Genomic DNA, 19,586 nt, shown 5'->3' on the forward strand with positions numbered 1-19,586 from the left:
GAACTCCTCCTTGTAAAGTCCTTCACCCCCCCCCCCGTGTGCTTCAGCAACATTTACACTGATATGATGGGAAAGCTGAAGAGTCAACTCTCTGGGCCTACGTTGGCTTGTAGTATTCTCCAGTGGCGGCAGCGTCAATCCTTCCATCCTAGCTAATTGCAAATATCCCGGTAGAGCCGCCCACGCTGAGTTGGGAGGCAGGCAGTGGTGCATCATTGTAAGCATGCTCCTTGAAGATGTGGGACAAACGGCATCAGGAGCACAGAAAATAAAAGGTGGTGAAAGAATCAGGAAGCAATGAAGCCTGAGTATTGTCCTTGTTTTAAATAGAATTTATTTCATTGCAAGATTATATATAAGTTAATTTTCAGCAATGGTTGTAATAACTGACCTACAAAATTCTAAAAATGTAACAATGTGAATACAAGTCAGCTATTGGGCTGGAAGAAAAAGAGACAAAAAGAAGAGAAAGGGTACATTTAGTTCTGAAACACTAAAGCAGGGTTTCCATGCCCTTCAGACTTTATGACTGGGTCCTTCTGAGACTCCGGAACAGAGGTTCGTAGAAATGACAGGGATGGAGTTGGTTAGAAGCCTGGCTGTAGAGACAGCTTTACTATTTTCTAACTGAAGTTTCTCATCTATCACGACACATAGTAGCAGCTTCATGTGTTTGCTTTGAGGATTACATGGGATAATATGTTCCAAGTATTTATCCCCCCTGGGTCATATAGAAACTTTTAGTCTGTGGCAGCCACAGGGTCTACTGTGACAATTGTCCTCATCCATTTCTAAATGTCCCCGCACTGCGGGAATGTTAGATCTATGCCAGGTACAGGTTCATAAGCACACTCACTGTTAGGGACAATCTACATTGTATTGCTACACCTCCACCAATCATTCATTTAGGCTCAGACTCGAGGAGAGGCCGGCATGTCTCTAAACACCTTCTGAACAAGCTGCTCACAGCTGCCAACTCAAATGAAGACAACCGTGTTTTTCTTAAGTGCTACTGTCTGTCTACGCCCTCTATTAAAACACAAACATTCCTCAGAGGCTATCACTAAGTGTCTTGGCATGCGTGAGGCAACCGGGTTCCAGAATCTATGAACAAGAGGCCTGAGGGAGGGCAAAGGAGGCAAAAGGACTCGGGGCCACGGTGACCTCCATGTGCCTCTCCCTTTCTGCCTCCCTGGGACCAGCTTGCTTCCACAATGCTGAGGTCACTAAAAGCAGATTTCCCTCCAGTCTTTCCCTCTGGATTCTCCTCATCCTTCCAGGGTGAAGACCCATTCAGTTTTCAATTCTCCAATCCACTGCTGAAGCAAGACCCTGCTGAACATTGGGGGTGGGGCATCTTCCTATTCAGAACACTAACCTTGAACTGGTAGGGCTGAGTTTCACTTGTGGTCTGACGTGCGACCTTGGAAAGTCATGGCATGTCTCTGAAACTGTTGATTGGCAGAGTGATGATTTACTCAAGACTAGAGTAGAGAGCCTTTCGGTAGCAGTAACACTCAAACCCTGTTTATCATTCCTCTCCTCTGTCATCAGTTCACCAGGGTTGGCTTGTTCCTCTGTCTTCTGTTCTTCACATGTTAGTGTGGAGAGAAAAGCCATCTTGGGAGCACCATAGTTGGAGGAAAAGAACACATTTCCTAACCTTTATTCTGAAGATTTCTAGGAACCACCATCCAAGTCTATGCCCACTATCACTTACTCATAATGGCCTGCAGTTGTTCCTAGTTTGGCTCAGTAACAAGACAAAGGCAACACGGCAGGAGCCCCAAGGCCTGTAAGCGCTAAGTGTATTCTTCTTGAGGTGTTGTGTGTTTGTTTAGTTGGGGCACCTATGATGTTACCAGTGACCATCAGAAGCCAGGAGAGGAACTGTGGCTTCTGCCTTTAGACAGCTAGGGAGGTCCTGGGCAGCAGGAGAGGGACCATACCATCGGTCTCTCCCAGGGTTGACACACCAGCTTTGGGTCTGGGCCCTCCATGGTTGGAGGCTGATGGACCACAGTCACAAGCTGCCTGACACCTCACAGCGTCGTCTCCATGCTCCTCAGAGTCCCAGCCACTTCAGAGTCCCAGCCATGACTGGGTGGCTGGAAAGAACTATTTTCATAGTTCTATAAACGTATGCTTTGAGTGTGGGCTACAACCAAAGTGACTGGAAAACCAATCAGTTTGGGGGACGCGTAGTACATTTCGAGATGAATTACTTTTGGTGGAGTAAAGATTGCGGATAGGCAGCCAGGACAGTCTGCCCGAAACTGTTCACTGGGAGGCAAGCCAGGCCCAGCTGCTGTGCCTGAGGTAAGGGGATGAGCCGGAGAAAGGCCCACACAGCCCTCTGGAGAGCTGTGCTGGTTTTGGGTGCCATGTTTTCTCCTAGCACCTGACAGTGACAGAAAAAGGGCATTGCGGACGTGTGGCCCCACTGGGAAGGCTTTAAACAGAAAGAGAGCAGAGCGAAGACCCTCCCCCCCTCTCCCAGTGCAGGAAGGCCATTCCCCAAAGGCTGACGCACTGTTCTGACAAGACAAGAGAGAGCAGCCTCTGTGGAGTGGGGCTTGAGGGGGAGGGGAGGGTAGGGGTGGGTGAGGGAAGAGACTGGAGGTGGGTAGGGGTGGGCTGGTGGGGTGGGGGGGGTAGGGAGGGAGTGTAGGGTGAGATGAGGCGGGTTCCTGAGGGCTCCTTCTGCACACGCTGAGCTTCTAAGCAGCCATGTTTATGTGCTCTAACAGAGCGTGTTTGAGAGCAAGGAGAGGGAAGGGGAGGCCCAAAGTGTGCCAGCCTCAGCTCATCAGGCTGGAGGTCCTAGTAGCTTTTCTCTGGGGCCCCCACGTTTGATGGCAGGTCTTATGTATAAACCATCAAGGACAGAGTAGCTCTCTGTCTGATACAAAAATGTGTTACTTTAGTGGGGGGGTGATGGATTTATAATTTATGCATTTAAAACGTCTTGCGGAGGCAGGCGCGCCCTCCCAGAGGTTGGAGGTTAATTTGGTATTTTCTTTTTTCTTCCAGCTCTTTCCCTGCATCACGCCTATCGCGCTTCTCACCAGAGGCAAAAGCGATTTTCAGAAAAGCACCAAGAACATCTGGGCTTAGATTGCAAAGCAAAAGGGTTGCAAAGCATGGCCAGGAGAACCTGGAAAATACAGGGGTTTTGTATCTGACGGCTGTCCCAGGCCTGGATCAGGTGGCTGCTTCTGTTTGTGGAGGAGACTGCTGTCTCTCGTGCCCATGCAGTTTAGCTTTGACCCCAGGGCTCCTGGAAGGTGTCAGCCATGGCTGCCTGGGTCGTCTTCCCAGACTGGCTGCCTCCACCGTGACAAGTTAGGCTCTACCTGAAACAACCTGAAAAGACAAGGAAGGGCCTTTTGGAAGCCAACCCCTCTTTTAACTCCCGTGCTCTGTGTCTTGGTATTTTTTCTCCCTGTGGGAGCAGTAGAGAAAGAGACTAGTGGCAGCAGGAAGTAACTATTCCGGTAAGAATCTTCCAAATGTTCTACAAAACTTTACCAACAACACAGGACAGATTTCACAAAAAGATCTTGAATCACAGATGTTTACAGAACATAATGCCCATGGCAGATGAATGCTAACACCACAAATTACCTGAGACGAAAAAGAAAGAAAAGAAGGAAGGGAGAGGAATAAAAAGGTCCAGACACCCGGGGCTCCAAGGTACACAGGCAGCGTGAATACCCAGGGCTCCTGGTCTCACATCTCCGCATCCCTGGCGCCCACCTCCGTAGCAGTGATGGCGATGCCAATGGCGAGGCTCCCGTTGTCAGAGAAGAGCTGGGCCAGTGAGGTGTTGAGAACCAGGCAGTCCCCATCAGTGATGACTGAGTCCACACACTCCAGGACGGATCTCGGGGTGGCCTCCCATTTGAGACGCCTGTGGTTTCTGTTGAGCTCCAGGCGATAGGTGAAGCAGTCGGCCTGGGTGGGGGTCCCGATGAGCATCATGGTAGCAAAGAATTGAGGGTGCCCTTCGTGTCGTTCCTGTTTCCTGAGCACCAGCAGAAAGTGGTGGCCCAGGCAGGAGTGCATGATGATCCAGTCGGCTGGTGCTGGGAGGTGCATGTCCGTGGCCAGGAAGACTATCTCTGCCCCTTGCAGGATGTCGATCCTGTGGGTCTGTCGCAGGTGAGGCACCACTACTTCCAGGTGGCCTTCCCACTGGCAGGAGAAGAGTGGGCACAGGCAGGGTGTCACCTGAGCGCTGTGCAGCCCTGCCTCCTGGTGGTGGAGGTGGCCGGGACGGGCATGGTGGCACCGGTGACTGTGGTGGCAGTGGTGGCGATGGTGGTGGGGAAGATGGTGCGGGTGGAAGCTGCCTTGCTCTGTGGCGCTCTGAGTGATGGCCCGTCTACTGGACACATACTGGAAGGAAAGAGTAGAGTTTTAGTGGGGCGTGAGACTTGTCTCTGGCGCCAAATACGGCTCTCCCGATATTAGAAGCGTTAAAGGCAGACTGTACAGTGGAGGCATGGAAAATCTCTCTCTCTCTCTCTCTCTCTCTCTCTCTCTCTCTCTCTCTCTCTCTCTCTCTCTCTCTCTCTCTCTCTCTCTCTCTCTCTCTCTCTCTCTATCTCTCTCCTCTCTCTCTCTCTCTAATAGCATGCACCAGGTCACGATTCATACCCTTTTTGCTTTCTCGATGTTTGTCGATTTTTATGTAGACAATGGAGATGTGTAAATGCTTTTCCTTTTGAATCATGGTTACTGTTTATAGAAAAAGAACCTTTTCTGTCACAGCCATTTGTCTTTCCACTGTCCCCAGGGGTCACTCTGTTTCAGTCACTCTTCTGAGTCCTAAGTCAACATGTGGGAGGCAAAGGTGACTGTGTGTACTCACAGTCCCCAGGAAACGAACCCCAGCTGGGGCCTCTAACTGCCCTGCCAGACACCTTTATACCCTGGTCCTAGCTCCTGCACGCAGCTTCCGCCAAATCAGTCTCCTACTTTCTCTTCTTCATGTGCCTGTAAATACTCTCAGCCCCAGACCCATGGTGGCGTGCCCTGATCCGACATCCATAAACATTTATTAAGCACTGATATAGGCAGACACTATAGGCATCAGGTATGTAACTGTGAGTAAAAAGGATGTGGTATCCCTGTGTGTGTGATACAGACATGGACTCGGTTCTAATTAACTATAGTTTTACAAGGATCCCACATGTGACATAGGGACTGCGATTCTTATTTTTCATTGGAAGAAATGGGCCTTGCTAGTAACATGCCTGAGGGTACAGAACTGTTAAACCTAGGGTTCAGTTTTACATCTCCTGAGTCTGCACACAAGAGTACATACTCTGCCCAGTTGTATTCCTTTTCTCCTCTGTGCTCAAGTTCTTGTATTGACTAGTTTGTAGGATCTGACACATGATGATACTCCATAGTGAACCAGGCCTAGGGCCTTCACTGGGATCAGTCTCCTAGGTTATCCTCAAGTGAGAGAAGTCCCTTTGTGACCTGTTCCCTCAGCTTGCTCCACTTCACTCAGGACAGAGGACAGGGTGAGTCTGTCCTCACACTTGCCATTGTACAGTCAGAGGAACTCTCGTCCAGCTCACTGTGGCTAACTACAGTCTTCCAGGCTTCCCTTTCTTTAGGGCATACATGAATATATACATACAGATGGGCACACATGGGCGTACATGTACATGTCTATGCAAGTACTTATAGGTGATGCACACGCCGCACATATATGAACACACATACACAATACACTGAGAAAGCCTCTTGGCAGTGGCCATCACCAACAGGGATGTATGTGTCAGAAGTGCTCTGCTTTCAACTTCTAAATTCCAGCAGCTGGTGTCTGTACTCTGTGTGGGATTGTGAGCTCTAAGGGTACTGCCTATAGTTCTTGCATGGTAAACTATTGATGGTCTACTGTACTGTGGAATAATCCTTTTGTACACTGTAAAGACTTGTCACTCAAATTTGTTTAACAAAATGCTGATTGGCTGATAGCTAGACCTCCCTCCAAAATATAGGCATGGTGATCAAACTGAGGATTCTAGGAAGAAGAAGAGCAGTGTCAGAGGAGTCACCAACCAGATGCAGAGGGAGCAGAGTGAGATGAACATGCCATGCTAATAAAGGTACCACCATGTGGCAAAGTGTAAATAAGTATTACAAGTTAACTGAAATTGTAAGAGCTAGTTAGTAATAAGCCTGAGCTATTGGCCAGACGCTTGTAATTAGTATAAGTCCCAGTGTGTTTATTTGAGAGCAGCTGCAGGACAGGAAAACTCTGCCTACACTACTGTTATGTGGTGTATGTACCACTCCAAGGGGAAAAGTTGTCTTCAGCAGTGAAGCAACAGATGGGGTTCCAGAATCCTGCTAGTGATGGGTCTGATTTACTCCTCAGTGTTCATATGGGGAGGGGAATAATTAACTAATATTCAGCCTCTAAAATGTGTTAGGCACTATGAGAAGTAAGTATGGTTTTAAATGATTATTTCATCTATTTTTCCACAATAGAAAACAATTTCCTTCATGGATGCATGCAGATCTGGCAGGTAACTCAGCTCTTCTTCTGCACTCTGGGGCTTTGGGTTTTCATGGAAAACCCTAGAAGCTGTTCTGTCTCTGAGAAGTCAATTCTCCTACCTGGTTTTTACAACCACCATAACAGGAACACAGTGGCCATATATATGGAGAAATTGAGTCACTTGCCCAAGACCACAGAGCTCATAGGGCTGAGGTTGGGAATGGGGATGAAGAAACTGGGAACATGCTTGAACCATTACAGGCTGAGTATTCAGACTCTTGTTGGCTTTTGGATATATTGGTCCAATAGCATTGATTAAATCAATTTTCTTTCTGAGAAAATATTTGCCTCAAAGGATTGTCAGGAGACCACATGATGATGGCATTTAAAAGTGTAATAAGTATAAAATGGCATTAAAAACTAAGTTAAAGAGTGTGTGGGGGAGGGTGGTGATTCATGCTTGTAATCCCAGCACTTGGGAGGTGGAGGCATAAATCAGGAGTTCAAAGTTATCCTCAACTAGATAATGAGTTCCAGGCCAGCTTGGGCTATATGAGACCTTATCTCAAAACAAAAGCAAAACCAATAAACCAACCAACCAAACAAACAACAAGAAAAATCAGCCAACCAACTAAATAAATACACACCATGCTCCCCTGTCTGCCCAAGAAAAACTGTACGTTGTTATATCTCTAGTTAGATATGGTTTAGAGTGAAGACTTTGGCAACCTTGAACCTTGGCCCTCACTTACTACTTTATCTTGCTAGACTGGCTTTCACACTGGGCAGCAACTTGACAGAACACAGTCCACCATGAAATCCTGTAGTTCTCAGTCTTGCTGTTGGCCTAGGCCTCCTGTCCCAGTGCCGACTCAGGACAGTAGAGTGACCAAGTATACCATCCCTGAGCATATTCTCATCTGTATGTCTCCCCCCAGTCAATGTCCTATCAATTCCTTTCTGAACTGTGCAGCTAGTGTCAGGTACAAATGTATAGTCTTTGTGTTCTATTAGCGACTGTAATGTAGAGATGGTTCTCAACCTTCCTAATGCTGCGAGCCTTTAATACAGTTCCTCATGTCATGGTGACCATAACACTGCTTTCATTTTGCCACTTCATAACTATAATTTTTCTACTGTTTGAGTCCTAATGTAAATAACACTGTTCTCTGATGGTCTTAGGTAACCCCTATAAAGGAGTCTAGATCCACAGGTTGAGAACCACTGCTTTAAAATATTTGGGAGGAGGTTCCTGGGTTATATGAAAATACTAGGCTCTTTTATATAAGGAATTCGAGCATCCAAGGATTTTAGTATGTGGAGGGGGAGGGAGTTTTGGAACCAAGCCCTGTGGGTACTGACAGACAGCCATATGCAATGGGGCTCTGGAAGTTCTCACTGGAGGGGTAATTATTCTAGCTGGTGTGGGATGATGTTACACCAACTGAAGATAAAGATGACTTCTCTAGGTACAACAAAAGATTTCCCAGCAAGGTCAGAAAAAAAACAGAAAGAGCAAAGGGTACATTAGGAGTGTTGAGAACTTTCCTAGAAGCCAACCACTCTGGTGCAGATGGAGAGGAGTGGGGTCATATTGCCAACGTCTTATAGGTCAAGCTATGCCTGAAATGACCTCCATGCCCATCAGGGAGTAGCAGGAGGCTCAAGATACTCGGTTGCTAGCTTCAAGAGACCCCTGTGGGTAACCTGGCGTTCGGAATGCGGCCCGCAGATGGTCCCCACCCTGTCCCACCTATTGGACCCTTCCACCTAGATGGTCGCCACCCTGTCCCACCTATTGGACCCTTCCACCTAGATGGTCCCCACCCTGTCCCACCTATTGGACCCTTCCACCTAGATGGTCCCTACCCTGTCCCACCTATTGGACCCCTCCACCTAGATGGTCCCCACCCTGTCCCACCTATTGGACCCCTCCACCTAGATGGTCCCCACCCTGTCCCACCTATTGGACCCCTCCACCTAGGCTTTCTGGTTGCTTCCTTTTGGTTTTATCTTCCACCAACACTAGCCGGTTTTGTGTTTTAATTGCTGTGGCACTACATGATAGATAGGGGCATAATCAGAGGAGACTGAAGCAAATGACTATGCAAATGGAGTCTGGCATTATGAACTCATGAAGACCCATGCATGCACTCTCTGCACTCTGAGAAAGGACTAAAAATAAATGCAGCCTTAATTCTTCATTTCTCCCAGTTCCGTCTTTTGATGCAAAATATGTTTCGTTTAAATGATCCTGGGTGAGGGAGGTCATGGGGCTTCTGGCAAGGAGAAGGGATTTGTTTAATTGGCAAAATGCTAATCATTTTTGGAAAAATGAATTCTAATCTTCCCATCTAATACAGTAGATGTGTGAGTAATTACTTTCCTTCACTAAACTGTTAATGCAACATTAGTGATTACACTAATTAAAACTAATGAACTCTTACCACTGATAAACCCTCAGTCAGGAAATGGATGGTGTTCCTCCATTGGCTGTGTTTAACTTCCCATTTGGAAGAGAGGTTTTGAATTAACCTTTAGAGCAACGCACAAAATTGGGTTTAGAAATGTTAGGCTTTATAGACTGGGTATAATTCTATCCCTAACCATTAGTGAGACTATTTCCACCGAGGGTATAATTGAATTTTAAAACACATTTCTTAATTTGATCAGCCACACTCCTCTGCTTAGTAATGGCTGTCCTTCTGAATCCTGGCTTCAGGAGGGGAAAATTGTCCTTGGATTACCTGGGACCCTTCCTTCAGCTTCTGCTCCCTCTGGGTGGAAGGCTTACCCAGAGGGTTGCTTTTCCTTTCCACTCGCCCTGAGGAATTGGACCTTGCTACTTGAGCAGAAAGAGGTTTCTGAGGCCCTCTTTAAATGATGCTTGCTTGTTCGTGCTAGTTACCTGAGGATTAAATGAGGGACAGATTCGATGTTGCCAAGGCCTTTTATCTAGAGAGTGAAAGAACAAACAGGCTGAGTGGTGGAACATTTGGGCCCAAGATTAGAATATGGGGCTGAAGTCAAGACCTGAGTCCAAGTAAACAGTCAGGTTGGACCAGCAATGAGGATAAATATGACTTAGAGCTTTTCTGCTTCTGGGAAAGATAGTCAGAGGGAAAAACTACATGTTGTTAATTTGGTTTTCCAGACTTTCCACATCTTTCCCTCAAAGCATGCAGTGACTATGACATCACAAGCCTGGGAAAACACTGGAACGCTCCACCAATGGTTAAGAAGTGAGGTAAGGCCAGGCGTGGTGGTGCATGCCTTTAATTCCAGAACTTGCGAAGCAGAGGCAGGCAGATCTGTGAGTTTGAGACCAGCCTGGTCTACAGGTGAGTTCCAGGATAGGCAGGACTGTTACAAAGAGAAACCGTGTCTCAAAAGACAAAACGAAACAAAAACCAATCCTCAGGGGTTAGGGTTAGGGTAAGGGTAAGGGTTAGAGTTAAGAAGCCACAGTGAAGCTTCAGCACCGAGACAGGGTACCCTTCCTAATGTCACAGTGCTCCCCCCACCCCCTCCGCATCCTCGGATTCAGTTCTCAGCTGACATCCGGGGCATGGCTGGGTGATGTATTCCTGTGGGCCTTGTGGTCATGCCTGCATTCTTCTTTAGAATACTTTCACATGGCGAATGGGATCTAAATGCATACATTTTAACACCACATTCCGGTGGGGCTGCCAATGCCTGCTTCGGGAACTCACACCTCAGCATGATCACCTAACGTTTTATTGGAAAAGGCCATACACCAGAGATAATGAGCACAATTGCCTCAATTGGTATCTGTATTTCTGATTCACACCAGATGCTGCTAATTAACACTTATGCGTGGGCTCTCATTGGGGAAATTAGTGGCTTGTCAGTCATTGCAGCAGATGCTCAGAATGGACTCTCTGTGATGCATGAGAGTCAGTTATGAGAAGTCAGACAAATTCCTCATTTGGCGAATGGGTCCTGAATGTTTCTTCTCTAAATACTTGGTACTCAGTCTCTGATATGGAACAAAAGTTCGCTGGATACCCTCCCTTAAGAGTTCCCGTTTTACTTCATTGAATTCTGTAATTCTGGAATTTGGGATGCTGAGGCAGGAGGGTTGCCATGAGTTTGAGGTCAGCCTGGGCTGTTTTAAAATGAATTGCCAAGCTGCTTTGCAAACACATATATTAGTGTGTGTTCAGAGGGGCTCCTTAGAGCAGGGCGGGGCAGCTAATGTAGAGACTCATAGCCACTCAGAGTGCAAGGGGAAAGGATGTGGAGTGCTTGGCCCTAAATGGTGCATCTGTATTTGTCCCTCTGAGGCTCAGAGAACATTGCTGAGGATAGGGTAGAAAGAATGTAAGCATCAGAGGCCGGGGATATGCGCAGAAATGCATCCTTTGGACATGGCATGACCACTGCACTCATGAACTCACCAAAGCCGTGGCTGCTTGTACAAGACCTCTACAAGAATGGTCCAGCCAACATTTCATCATGGGGGGGCATGAGGCCCTACCCCTAATGGTGTGTCTGTGGGAGTACTGGAAGTTAATGGTTGCTTCAGGAGAAGGTGTCATTTTCCTCAATGGTGTAGCCACTGAGCAGACTCCCCTGTGACCCAAAAACAAAAGCAAGACCCCACCCATGCTCGTGGAAGAAGCTCTGAGGGGGTGGATCACATACAAAAAGAAGAAGACCTGGGGATGGAAGGGAGCTTGTAGGGAAGAGAAGGTTCCAGAAGAAGATGAATGAGGAAGGCCAATGAAAATGGCCCAAATTCATTATACACATGTATGAAACTGTCAGAGAGAGAGAGAGAGCCTGCCCCCTGCCCCCTGCCCCCGATAAACAAAAAGGACTATTTTTGTATGCAGTTTCATTCCTGGTGACTAAAACCCCTGAAGCTGGATGTGGGTGTTTTTGAGTCAGGATTTATCTATGCCATCAACTCACTCAGTAAGAGGGAAACAGGATGCTACTGCAAATAAGAAGAAAACAACCTTGGTGGATGAATACTATTTTAAGTCAAAACCCCCAAGTGACAAATAGCATAAGGAATCCATCGAGGTGGCCACATTGACACTAGTCTGTCATCTCAAAGCCTCCCAAGAGGCTGGTCCTCTTTTAAATGTGATCCCTGGTTATGTGAGGGGTAGGCAAGAAAAGGGGGTGACGCTGTGAGAACAACAGCAACCTTCACCCTTGAGTCGCTAGGCTTGAGATCATGGGGCCCTTAGCTTCTGGTCCACTCCCTTGCCTGAGCAGGACCAGTTGGCTTATCCACGTTATTTTCTCACTAGACTCATTGCTGATGTGGGTACAGTGCCCGGCATACACAGATGCTTGGCACACATATGCAGCTCAGATGTGTTGGTAATAGCCTCCTCCAGGACACACTGGTTCAAGCCTAATCTGGATACTGCCTTGCCTCCTGACCAGCGATGTGGTCAGAAAGCACCAGACAGCTCACTTCTTTATTGGACCTGCACTGAAAGTCACTAATTGGTGACCTTCTCTCCTTGGTTAGGATGGAGTCATTGATGGCAGGGGTCATATTAATTTATCCAGTGCTGCGTCCTGGGGTGGGCAAGCCCAGCACTCAGAAGCGCCAGGTGGCTAACAGATTCTCAGTGAGTACACACTATTGGAATGAAAGAATGAGCACATGGCTCATCAACTGAATCCCCTTCTTGTCCATGGCGCTGGCGACTCTCTCCCCCACCCCCGCTCCACTCCGCTCCTCAGCTGCTGGAGAAACATATCTATGTGTATATGTGGTTCCATGAGCTCACAGCTGGAGGCGTTTCAACCTAACCTGACAGGAACGGGACACAGAGGCTACTAAATTCAAGTTTGACAAGGAGGCAGCCTCTGACCCATTTCTAGCTGTCAGGATGGGGGAAATGCCACATGCCAGAGAGGCATTTATTTTGTTTTTACTTTTTAGGATTTATTGGAAAGCATCAATCATTTGCTTCTCCATTGTAAGGGGCGAACAGATTCGGAAGTGCAGTCTGCTGGATTAACAGAGGAAATCTGTCCATCTCCTGGATAGATCTAGATTGATTTTCTCTCAGGACCTCAGCAGGATCACTGACCTAACAAATGACTGAGGAACCCATGCTCACCTGTTAACCACACAAAGGTAGCTTCAGCCCTGGCAAAGATTATTGCTGCTCTCTAGGTCTGTCTTCCCATAAAATGAGTAGCTGTGGTGGCTTGAACAGAATGGCCCCATAGGCTCATATTTGAAAGCTTAGTTACCAGAGAGTGGCACTATTTGAAAGGATCAAGAGGTGTGGCCTTGTGGAGGAAGAGCGTCACTAGGGGTGGATCTTGAAGTTTCCAAAGCCCATGCCAAGCCCAGAGTCTCTCTCTGCCTGCAGATCAGAGGAATCTCGATCTCTCTCTCTGCATGCATCACAGGATGTAGCTCTCAATACTCCTCTAGCTATGCTTCCTGCTATGATGATAATGGTTAAACCCCTGAAACTGTAAACGATCCCCCAAATAAATGCTTTCTCATATAAGTTGCCTTGGCCATGGTGTCTCTTCACAGCAAATAGAATAGTGACAAAGACAGTAGCTAACAGGTTGTGTCTGCCCAGAGCCCTATGATCTACCACATTACATCTGTATTTCTATATTCCACCAATTACTAGGATCCTGGAATTCCCTCCTAATGGCTGAGACAGTTCCCTATGTCTATGCTATTCAGGGATCCATCAACCAGGAGGCAAATCCTTGGGCTCAAAGAGTAGCCAATAAATGGGTATCTGGGAGAAGGTGAGAAGAATTTGGATGTTTGAGCTGTAGTGTCCACCTGGTTTTATGGGAGGCTCCTAACAGTGTGGAATGAACCAGATTTGGAAGAAAGGAACACAGACTGTTGTCTGAGGCTCTGTACATGGTTTATTGTAAAGGTACTAGTTATTAAGTTAGAAAAATGAAATGTATTTGTAGAGTCTCATACCCGAAGTTTTTACTTAGAGAAAGTGTGTGTGTGTGTGTGTGTGTGTGTGTGTGTGTGTGTGTGTGTCCCTCTCTGGATCTCTCTCTCTCTCTCTCTCTCTGAGTGTCTCTTTCTCTGTGTGTGTCTCTGTGTCTGTGTGTGTCTTTCTGTGTGTGTGTGTGTCTGTGTCTGTGTGTATGTATATATGTATGTGTGTGTGTCTGTATGTGTGTGTGTGTCTCTGTCTCTGTCTCTGTGTGTGTGTGTGTGTGTGTGTGTGTGTGTGTGTGTGTGTGTGTGTGTGTGTGTGCCGTGAGCCCTGCAGGCATTCAGGGCAGACCTGCAGTCAGCACACATGACTGGAGGGAAGTTGCTTTCTTTCCATTTATGTCTGGCTCTGATATTTTTATCTGTGAAACTTGGAGCATGCTAATGAGTCTTGTAGATAAAAAGATTTTTCTTAGAAGTCACTTTTTGCCGAGTTCAACTTTTATATTGCAGCTGTAAGTAGAACCGGGGCCTACGTGAGCAGTTTAAAGGTTAAAATTTAATTACCTGGAACCCCATTAATTGGAAGCACCCATGTATGATGGCATCCGGACCACAGCAGGATGACTGAGAGGTGCTGGGCCTCACTGGAAGAGCACGCTCAGCTGAACTGGACAACCCAGACTGTGGACGGTAGTGTTGATCAACAGAGGCCCCTACAGTGACTGAGTGCCCTAACCTTAGGGAGAAGGCAGGCTTCTAGAATCTGCATGTCTAAACGTGGAAAGCGAGTAGGCTTACAAATTTTGAGTGGGCAGAAGTATGTCCTGGGTGGCATGAGACAATCTAATGGCCTGATTGTCCCAGATATGCTTGTGTCTCAGTTCTTCAAAGACATCATGACTGAGAGCTCTATGGATTCAACTTGTCCCATCAAGTCCCCAGATTTTCCCATCCTTTGCACCCTTGGATCAGCTACATTGTATCCACCTGCTAGGGCCCCTTCCTCTAGCAAGGCCTAGTTTGTCTGTTGCATGTTCCTTCTGACACGCACAGCACATTTATCCAGAGTCTTTCTTGTCAGTGACCTGAGCTCCAGAAAGTGAGCCATGTGTCTACTTGAAAGTGGTAGCTGCCAGATAAATATATGTAAAGGAGAAAGACTCCTCTTGTGACCCCCCCCCCCCCACGATCCAATCACAGTTTACTCTCTGAGATTATCTGTGTTAACTCTCAGGACTACTACAGTAGCTTCCTTACTAGATAGAATGTGCTGGAAGGAGACCCTTAAAATTGCATGCCTACATGCTAACACCCTGGAACATGTTACTGTGCTGTCTCCATTTGGGAAAACTGGTCTTTGAAGGTATGGCTTAATTGAGTCTTGGGATATAATTGTTCTGGTTATCCAAAAGATTCCCAAATCCAATGGCAATTCCTCTTAGAAGAGACAAGAGCAGGAGACAAGGATGATGGTGGGGTCTCTGCAGGTAACACATCCTTCAGGGAAATGAACCACGGAAAAACTAAACCTCAAAACTCAGTACAGCTAGACTTGGTCTGTTGGGGTGAGGCTCCAAATGACGCTGTAATGATAAGTGACACACTTACTGAAAGTAAAACTAAGTATTTATTGTAGAAATTACTCACAAGATACCAAACAAGTAACCCAGATGAGCCGAGTAGTTTTCCGTTGCCGAACCGGAAGCCAAACTCCGGGAAAAGAGACCAAGACTTCCTATGTGCTGTCTTTTATGCCTTCCCCCGTAACGCCCCCCTAGCCATGCCCAAAAGTGGGCCTGGCTAGTGATGCAGTTCGCCGCCTACGTACGTATACATCTTTAGTCATGCCTAAAGTAGGTGTGGTTAGTGGTGTGGTAAACCGCCCTTTTATTACCTCATCTGTTTGCGCCTCTAGTAAGTCACATGGTTAATGGCGGCATACAGGCTTTCTCCTACAATGGGGTAAGTCCTTCTGTGTATATGCTTGTCTTATTGGTTGATAAATAAAGCACTGTTGGCCAATAGGGAAGAAAGATAGGTGGGACTTGGAGAGGTGGAGGATTCTGGGAAACAGAGGCACAGTGAGTCACCATGTAGGACGTGAGAGGAGTAAGAGGTCCGGACCCTTTCTCTGGTAAGAGAAGACCATGAGGAAATACTCAGATTAGCAGTTATGGGTTAATAATTAAGTCAGAGCTAGCCAATAAGAAATCATAGCAAATGGCCAACAGCTTCATAATTAATATAGCATCCTGCGTGTTCATTTGGGACTGATAAAGCTCTGGGATCAGGCTGGTAGGAAGAATGTTTGTTACATTGGTCAGTCAGACTGAAGAAAAGCTTCTAGAGAGTCTGAGCCTGTGGTTTAATTTTCTTACACATTTAAACATTCAACTCAACTTTGGGGGTAATGTCTTCACAGGACGATTTTTCACAAAACACTTCCATGATGGCTACATAGAAATTCCCTTGCAAAATATGACCCTTATAGTAAGAAAGAGAAGGCTAGGATTTGTAATAAGCATAATGATGGGTTCTATTGACAGAAAATTAAGGATGGAAGATGGAGGATGGAGGATGGTGCCTCTTTCATAAGGATGAATTCTATTTCCTGAGAGACAAAGCCCAAGATTAGGGCCTAAACAATTCTCAGGATTTGGGGAAATTTAGGTTGAGGCTGGCTTCTAATATGATAGCAAAGGAAAGAACATTTCTCATTAAACAGTCCCATCATTTACAGTGAAACCTAAACTTCCTCTCACAGTCATGAGGAACTGACATACTGTGGCCCCCTGTGAGCTTTCTAGTACCATATTCTTTTCTGCTACGCCTCACATGTTCTGCTCTGTACACTGGCCTGTGCTGTCTGTTGACCGTGCTGACCATACTCCTGCACAGGGTCTTTCACTGTCTATGTCTTTTCACACGGCTTTGGATTCTCCATGGTTCCTTTGAAAATCGACCCCAGCTGCAAAGATCACATTGCAGCAGTGACTGATGCTGAGATTATGGTATCTGCTTCAGGAAGCCTTTCTCCAGGAACAACCACTTCAGGCAACTTGTACTATTTTGGAAGATTCCACTCCAGGCAAAGCAATTTTTGGCAGACTTTAGAAGACCGTACACTTGCTACAGCTATTCTCACTCTGGCTGAGAGAGGGGGGACTCGTGAGCCATTCAGCAAGAAGCCTGGAGACTGGTGTAATGTGAGGTTTGTGATTGGTTTGTAAGTGAGGTAAGAAATCAGAATTATGAGCAGAGATCCCAGGCAGGCAGGAGAAGGAACCCTCGTTTTCCCCTTAGTCTTGCTGTTGGAGCCTAGAAGGCTTTGGCAAATATGCGTTTGGAAGCATGAGTTCATTCAGGGTGGGAGATTTGGAGACAAAGCAGGAGTCAGGATGGGTCAGGCCTAATATACTTGAGTGAACTATCTGTCACCTGAAGTGCAGGACCAGCTTTGAAATCTGTGTGAAACTGCTGCAGCCTCACTTTACTCTGGTCCTACAAACCAGCAGTCTGAAGACAAGAGCAAGAACACATGTGACTAAATAAATAAATGCACCGGGCTTCAGTGCCCCCCAGAATGTGACATACTCAAAACCCCAGGATTTCTGTGGCCATCTCATGGGAGGAAGCCACTGGATCAGAGGTGGACAGAGCTTTGTTTTTGTCTTTACAGGGAAGAGATGAGGACAGCAAGTTCAAGCTATTATGAACAATCGCTGTGGGTCCTTTTGCTCAGCCAAGAAAGAATTCAGAGATAGTCAGAGGGAAAGCAGCCCCAGTGCTGACAGCCCCGAGTTCCAGGAATTCTCAAGCTGAAGCTCCATGTCCAAAGGCCTATAGCTTTAAGTCTTAAGAATCAGAAGCTGTGACTCCAAGTTTTCTAAGTTCTAGGTGCTCATGGCAGAGATTTGCTGCTCTGGGCCCAGAGAACCAATACCCACTGATTAGAGTTACAGTCCCCAAGATTTGGACATTGGGACCCTTAGCCCTTTAATATCTGGGGCCTGTGGCTCCTCTGCCTCCTCACAGCCACTCATCTTTGGTGGCTTCAATGTCTCTGCCATGTCTTGCTTTCTCAATACTCATGTTGCCCTTCCTAGTTGTAGCCCCTCTACAGGGGCTGTAGAATACACTTCTGTTCTCCGGTGCTTTTAAAACTCCCCAGTCTCTTTCTAGTGTTAAGACTCTGAGCTTTGGTTTTCTTGACTCTGGCCCCAATAAGTGAAACTGGAGATGATGTCACACAGGCATGAATGTAGCTAATAGGGCTCTTCCGAGGATACATGTCACTCCACACCCCACATGTATCTGGATCAAAGGGCCATGTTATTACACACACACACCATGTTCCCCAATGCAGGCTTAAGTTCAAATAACCCCTCTTGGAAAATTGGGCTTTCGTAAGAGTCTATCCTTAAAGTGGAATATATATCATTTTTATCAAGAGTAGATGGGAAATCAGGGGTGCAGAAAGAAAGAAAATTGATTTTGAAGTCACACTAACATGGGTATGAATCCTGGACTCTTTAATTAACCTCTTCATGCTTCAGTTTCCCAATTTATACAGCGGGCTTATAGGATCTCCCAGAGTGTAGGTAAGGACTGAATGAGATACATACAGAGAATGTTTATAATAGTAGAGCCCAAAGTAAGAAAGATATAGGTGGTAGATGTAACCATCATCAACAAACAGCTTAAGACCCACACTGTACATAATATTTAGAATTATACCTAAAGTAGGTGAGATTATAAATCCTGAATGCCCTTCCAAATATTGCAAGGGTTTTGCAAGGAAAGAGTATCTTGGAGATTGGAGCCAAGAGATATCACAAAAATCGCACCAGGCAGCAGACCTCATACAAGAGATTTATAGAGGGGGAGCATGGAGCATAGAATGACTACCTCTGAGCAGGGAATGGAATTGGTGAACCAGGTTGGGTTAGTGGGCTATATAGGAGCATGCGCATAGTCAAAATATGCACAGTGTAAACATGTCATGATCCTGGAATGTGGGTGGTTCTAGTTAACTAACAAATAACCTCTTTTTTTTTTTTTTTGGTTTTATGAGACAGGGTTTCTCTGTATTGTTTTAGAGGCTGTCGGTCCAGCCTGGCCTCGAACTCACAGAGATCCGCCTGCCTTTGCCTCCGAGTGCTGGGATTAAAGGCGTGCGCCACCACCACCCAGCAACAAATAACCTCTTAAGACTCCTGACAATTTCAGTTGGGATTAATATTTTCGTCAGTTAAACTTGTTCACTGAGTATTTCCACCTGGTCACTAGACAATGAATACTGGTTACAATGCATAGAGTAAGCCTAGCCGAGTGCATGGAATGTAATTTGTAATCCACAAATGATTGCTACAGCCACCACCACCATTATCATCATCATCATCACCATAATAATCCTCACCACCACCACCATTATCATCATCATCACCATAATAATAATCCTCACCACCACCACCATTATCATCATCATCACCATAATAATAATCCTCACCACCACCACCATTATCATCATCATCACCATAATAATAATCCTCACCACCACCACCATTATCATCATCATCATCATCATCATAATAGTCCTCACCACCACCACCATTGTTATCATCATTATCGTCAAGCATTTGGTTAAGGTAATCATCCTTGTGAGTTTAGATAACCCTATGAACACATCGAGTTGTATCCCACAATCCTTATCAATGACTTCTCTTCCTTGAGTGTCTTTCCTTCAGGGCTCTTGAACAGAAGGAAAGGGGAGAGTGGAAGGGATGTGTATGTCTTGTCTCTAGATCACTGATAAAGAGACTGTCTCACAGGATTAGGAATTTAGGAGGTCCTGCCTTGCACCTTTCTATCTGTTGGAGTTTGTATCTGTTGCCTGTGATGCTAATAGCTAGCTGGGGGATGGGAAGAAGGGCCAAGAGAGTCACACTTAGATCAGAAGGATGGAGCTTTGTGGGTGAGTTCTAGAGAGCCACAGGGCCTGGGAAACCAAGACTGGCACTGAAGAAGTTCATAGCTCTGCCTGCAGGAGTACAGAACTCGTCCTGTGGTCCTAGAGCCAGAAAGCTTCTTTATGAGACCAGACCAAAGGTTCGGCTCTGAAACAAGGAAGGGTCT

The 19,586-nt window shown here is 46.4% G+C and overlaps 1 protein-coding gene across 1 annotated transcript in view; it reads right to left on the reverse strand.

The window, feature by feature from the left end:
• Positions 1–3,492: 3,492 nt before the first annotated feature.
• The window catches only part of Siah3 (siah E3 ubiquitin protein ligase family member 3), a 62,781-nt gene continuing 46,687 nt past the window's right edge, over positions 3,493–19,586 (reverse strand). Inside the window, exon 2 of the mRNA XM_005070960.4 lies at positions 3,493–4,401. Coding sequence (XP_005071017.1) covers positions 3,733–4,401 — 669 coding nt within the window. The 3' untranslated portion in view covers positions 3,493–3,732. The remainder of the gene's footprint in view (positions 4,402–19,586) is intronic.

The sequence above is a fragment of the Mesocricetus auratus genome, unplaced genomic scaffold (genome assembly GCF_017639785.1).
Source record: "Mesocricetus auratus isolate SY011 unplaced genomic scaffold, BCM_Maur_2.0 Super-Scaffold_2245, whole genome shotgun sequence".
NCBI classification, from domain to species: Eukaryota; Metazoa; Chordata; class Mammalia; order Rodentia; family Cricetidae; genus Mesocricetus; species Mesocricetus auratus.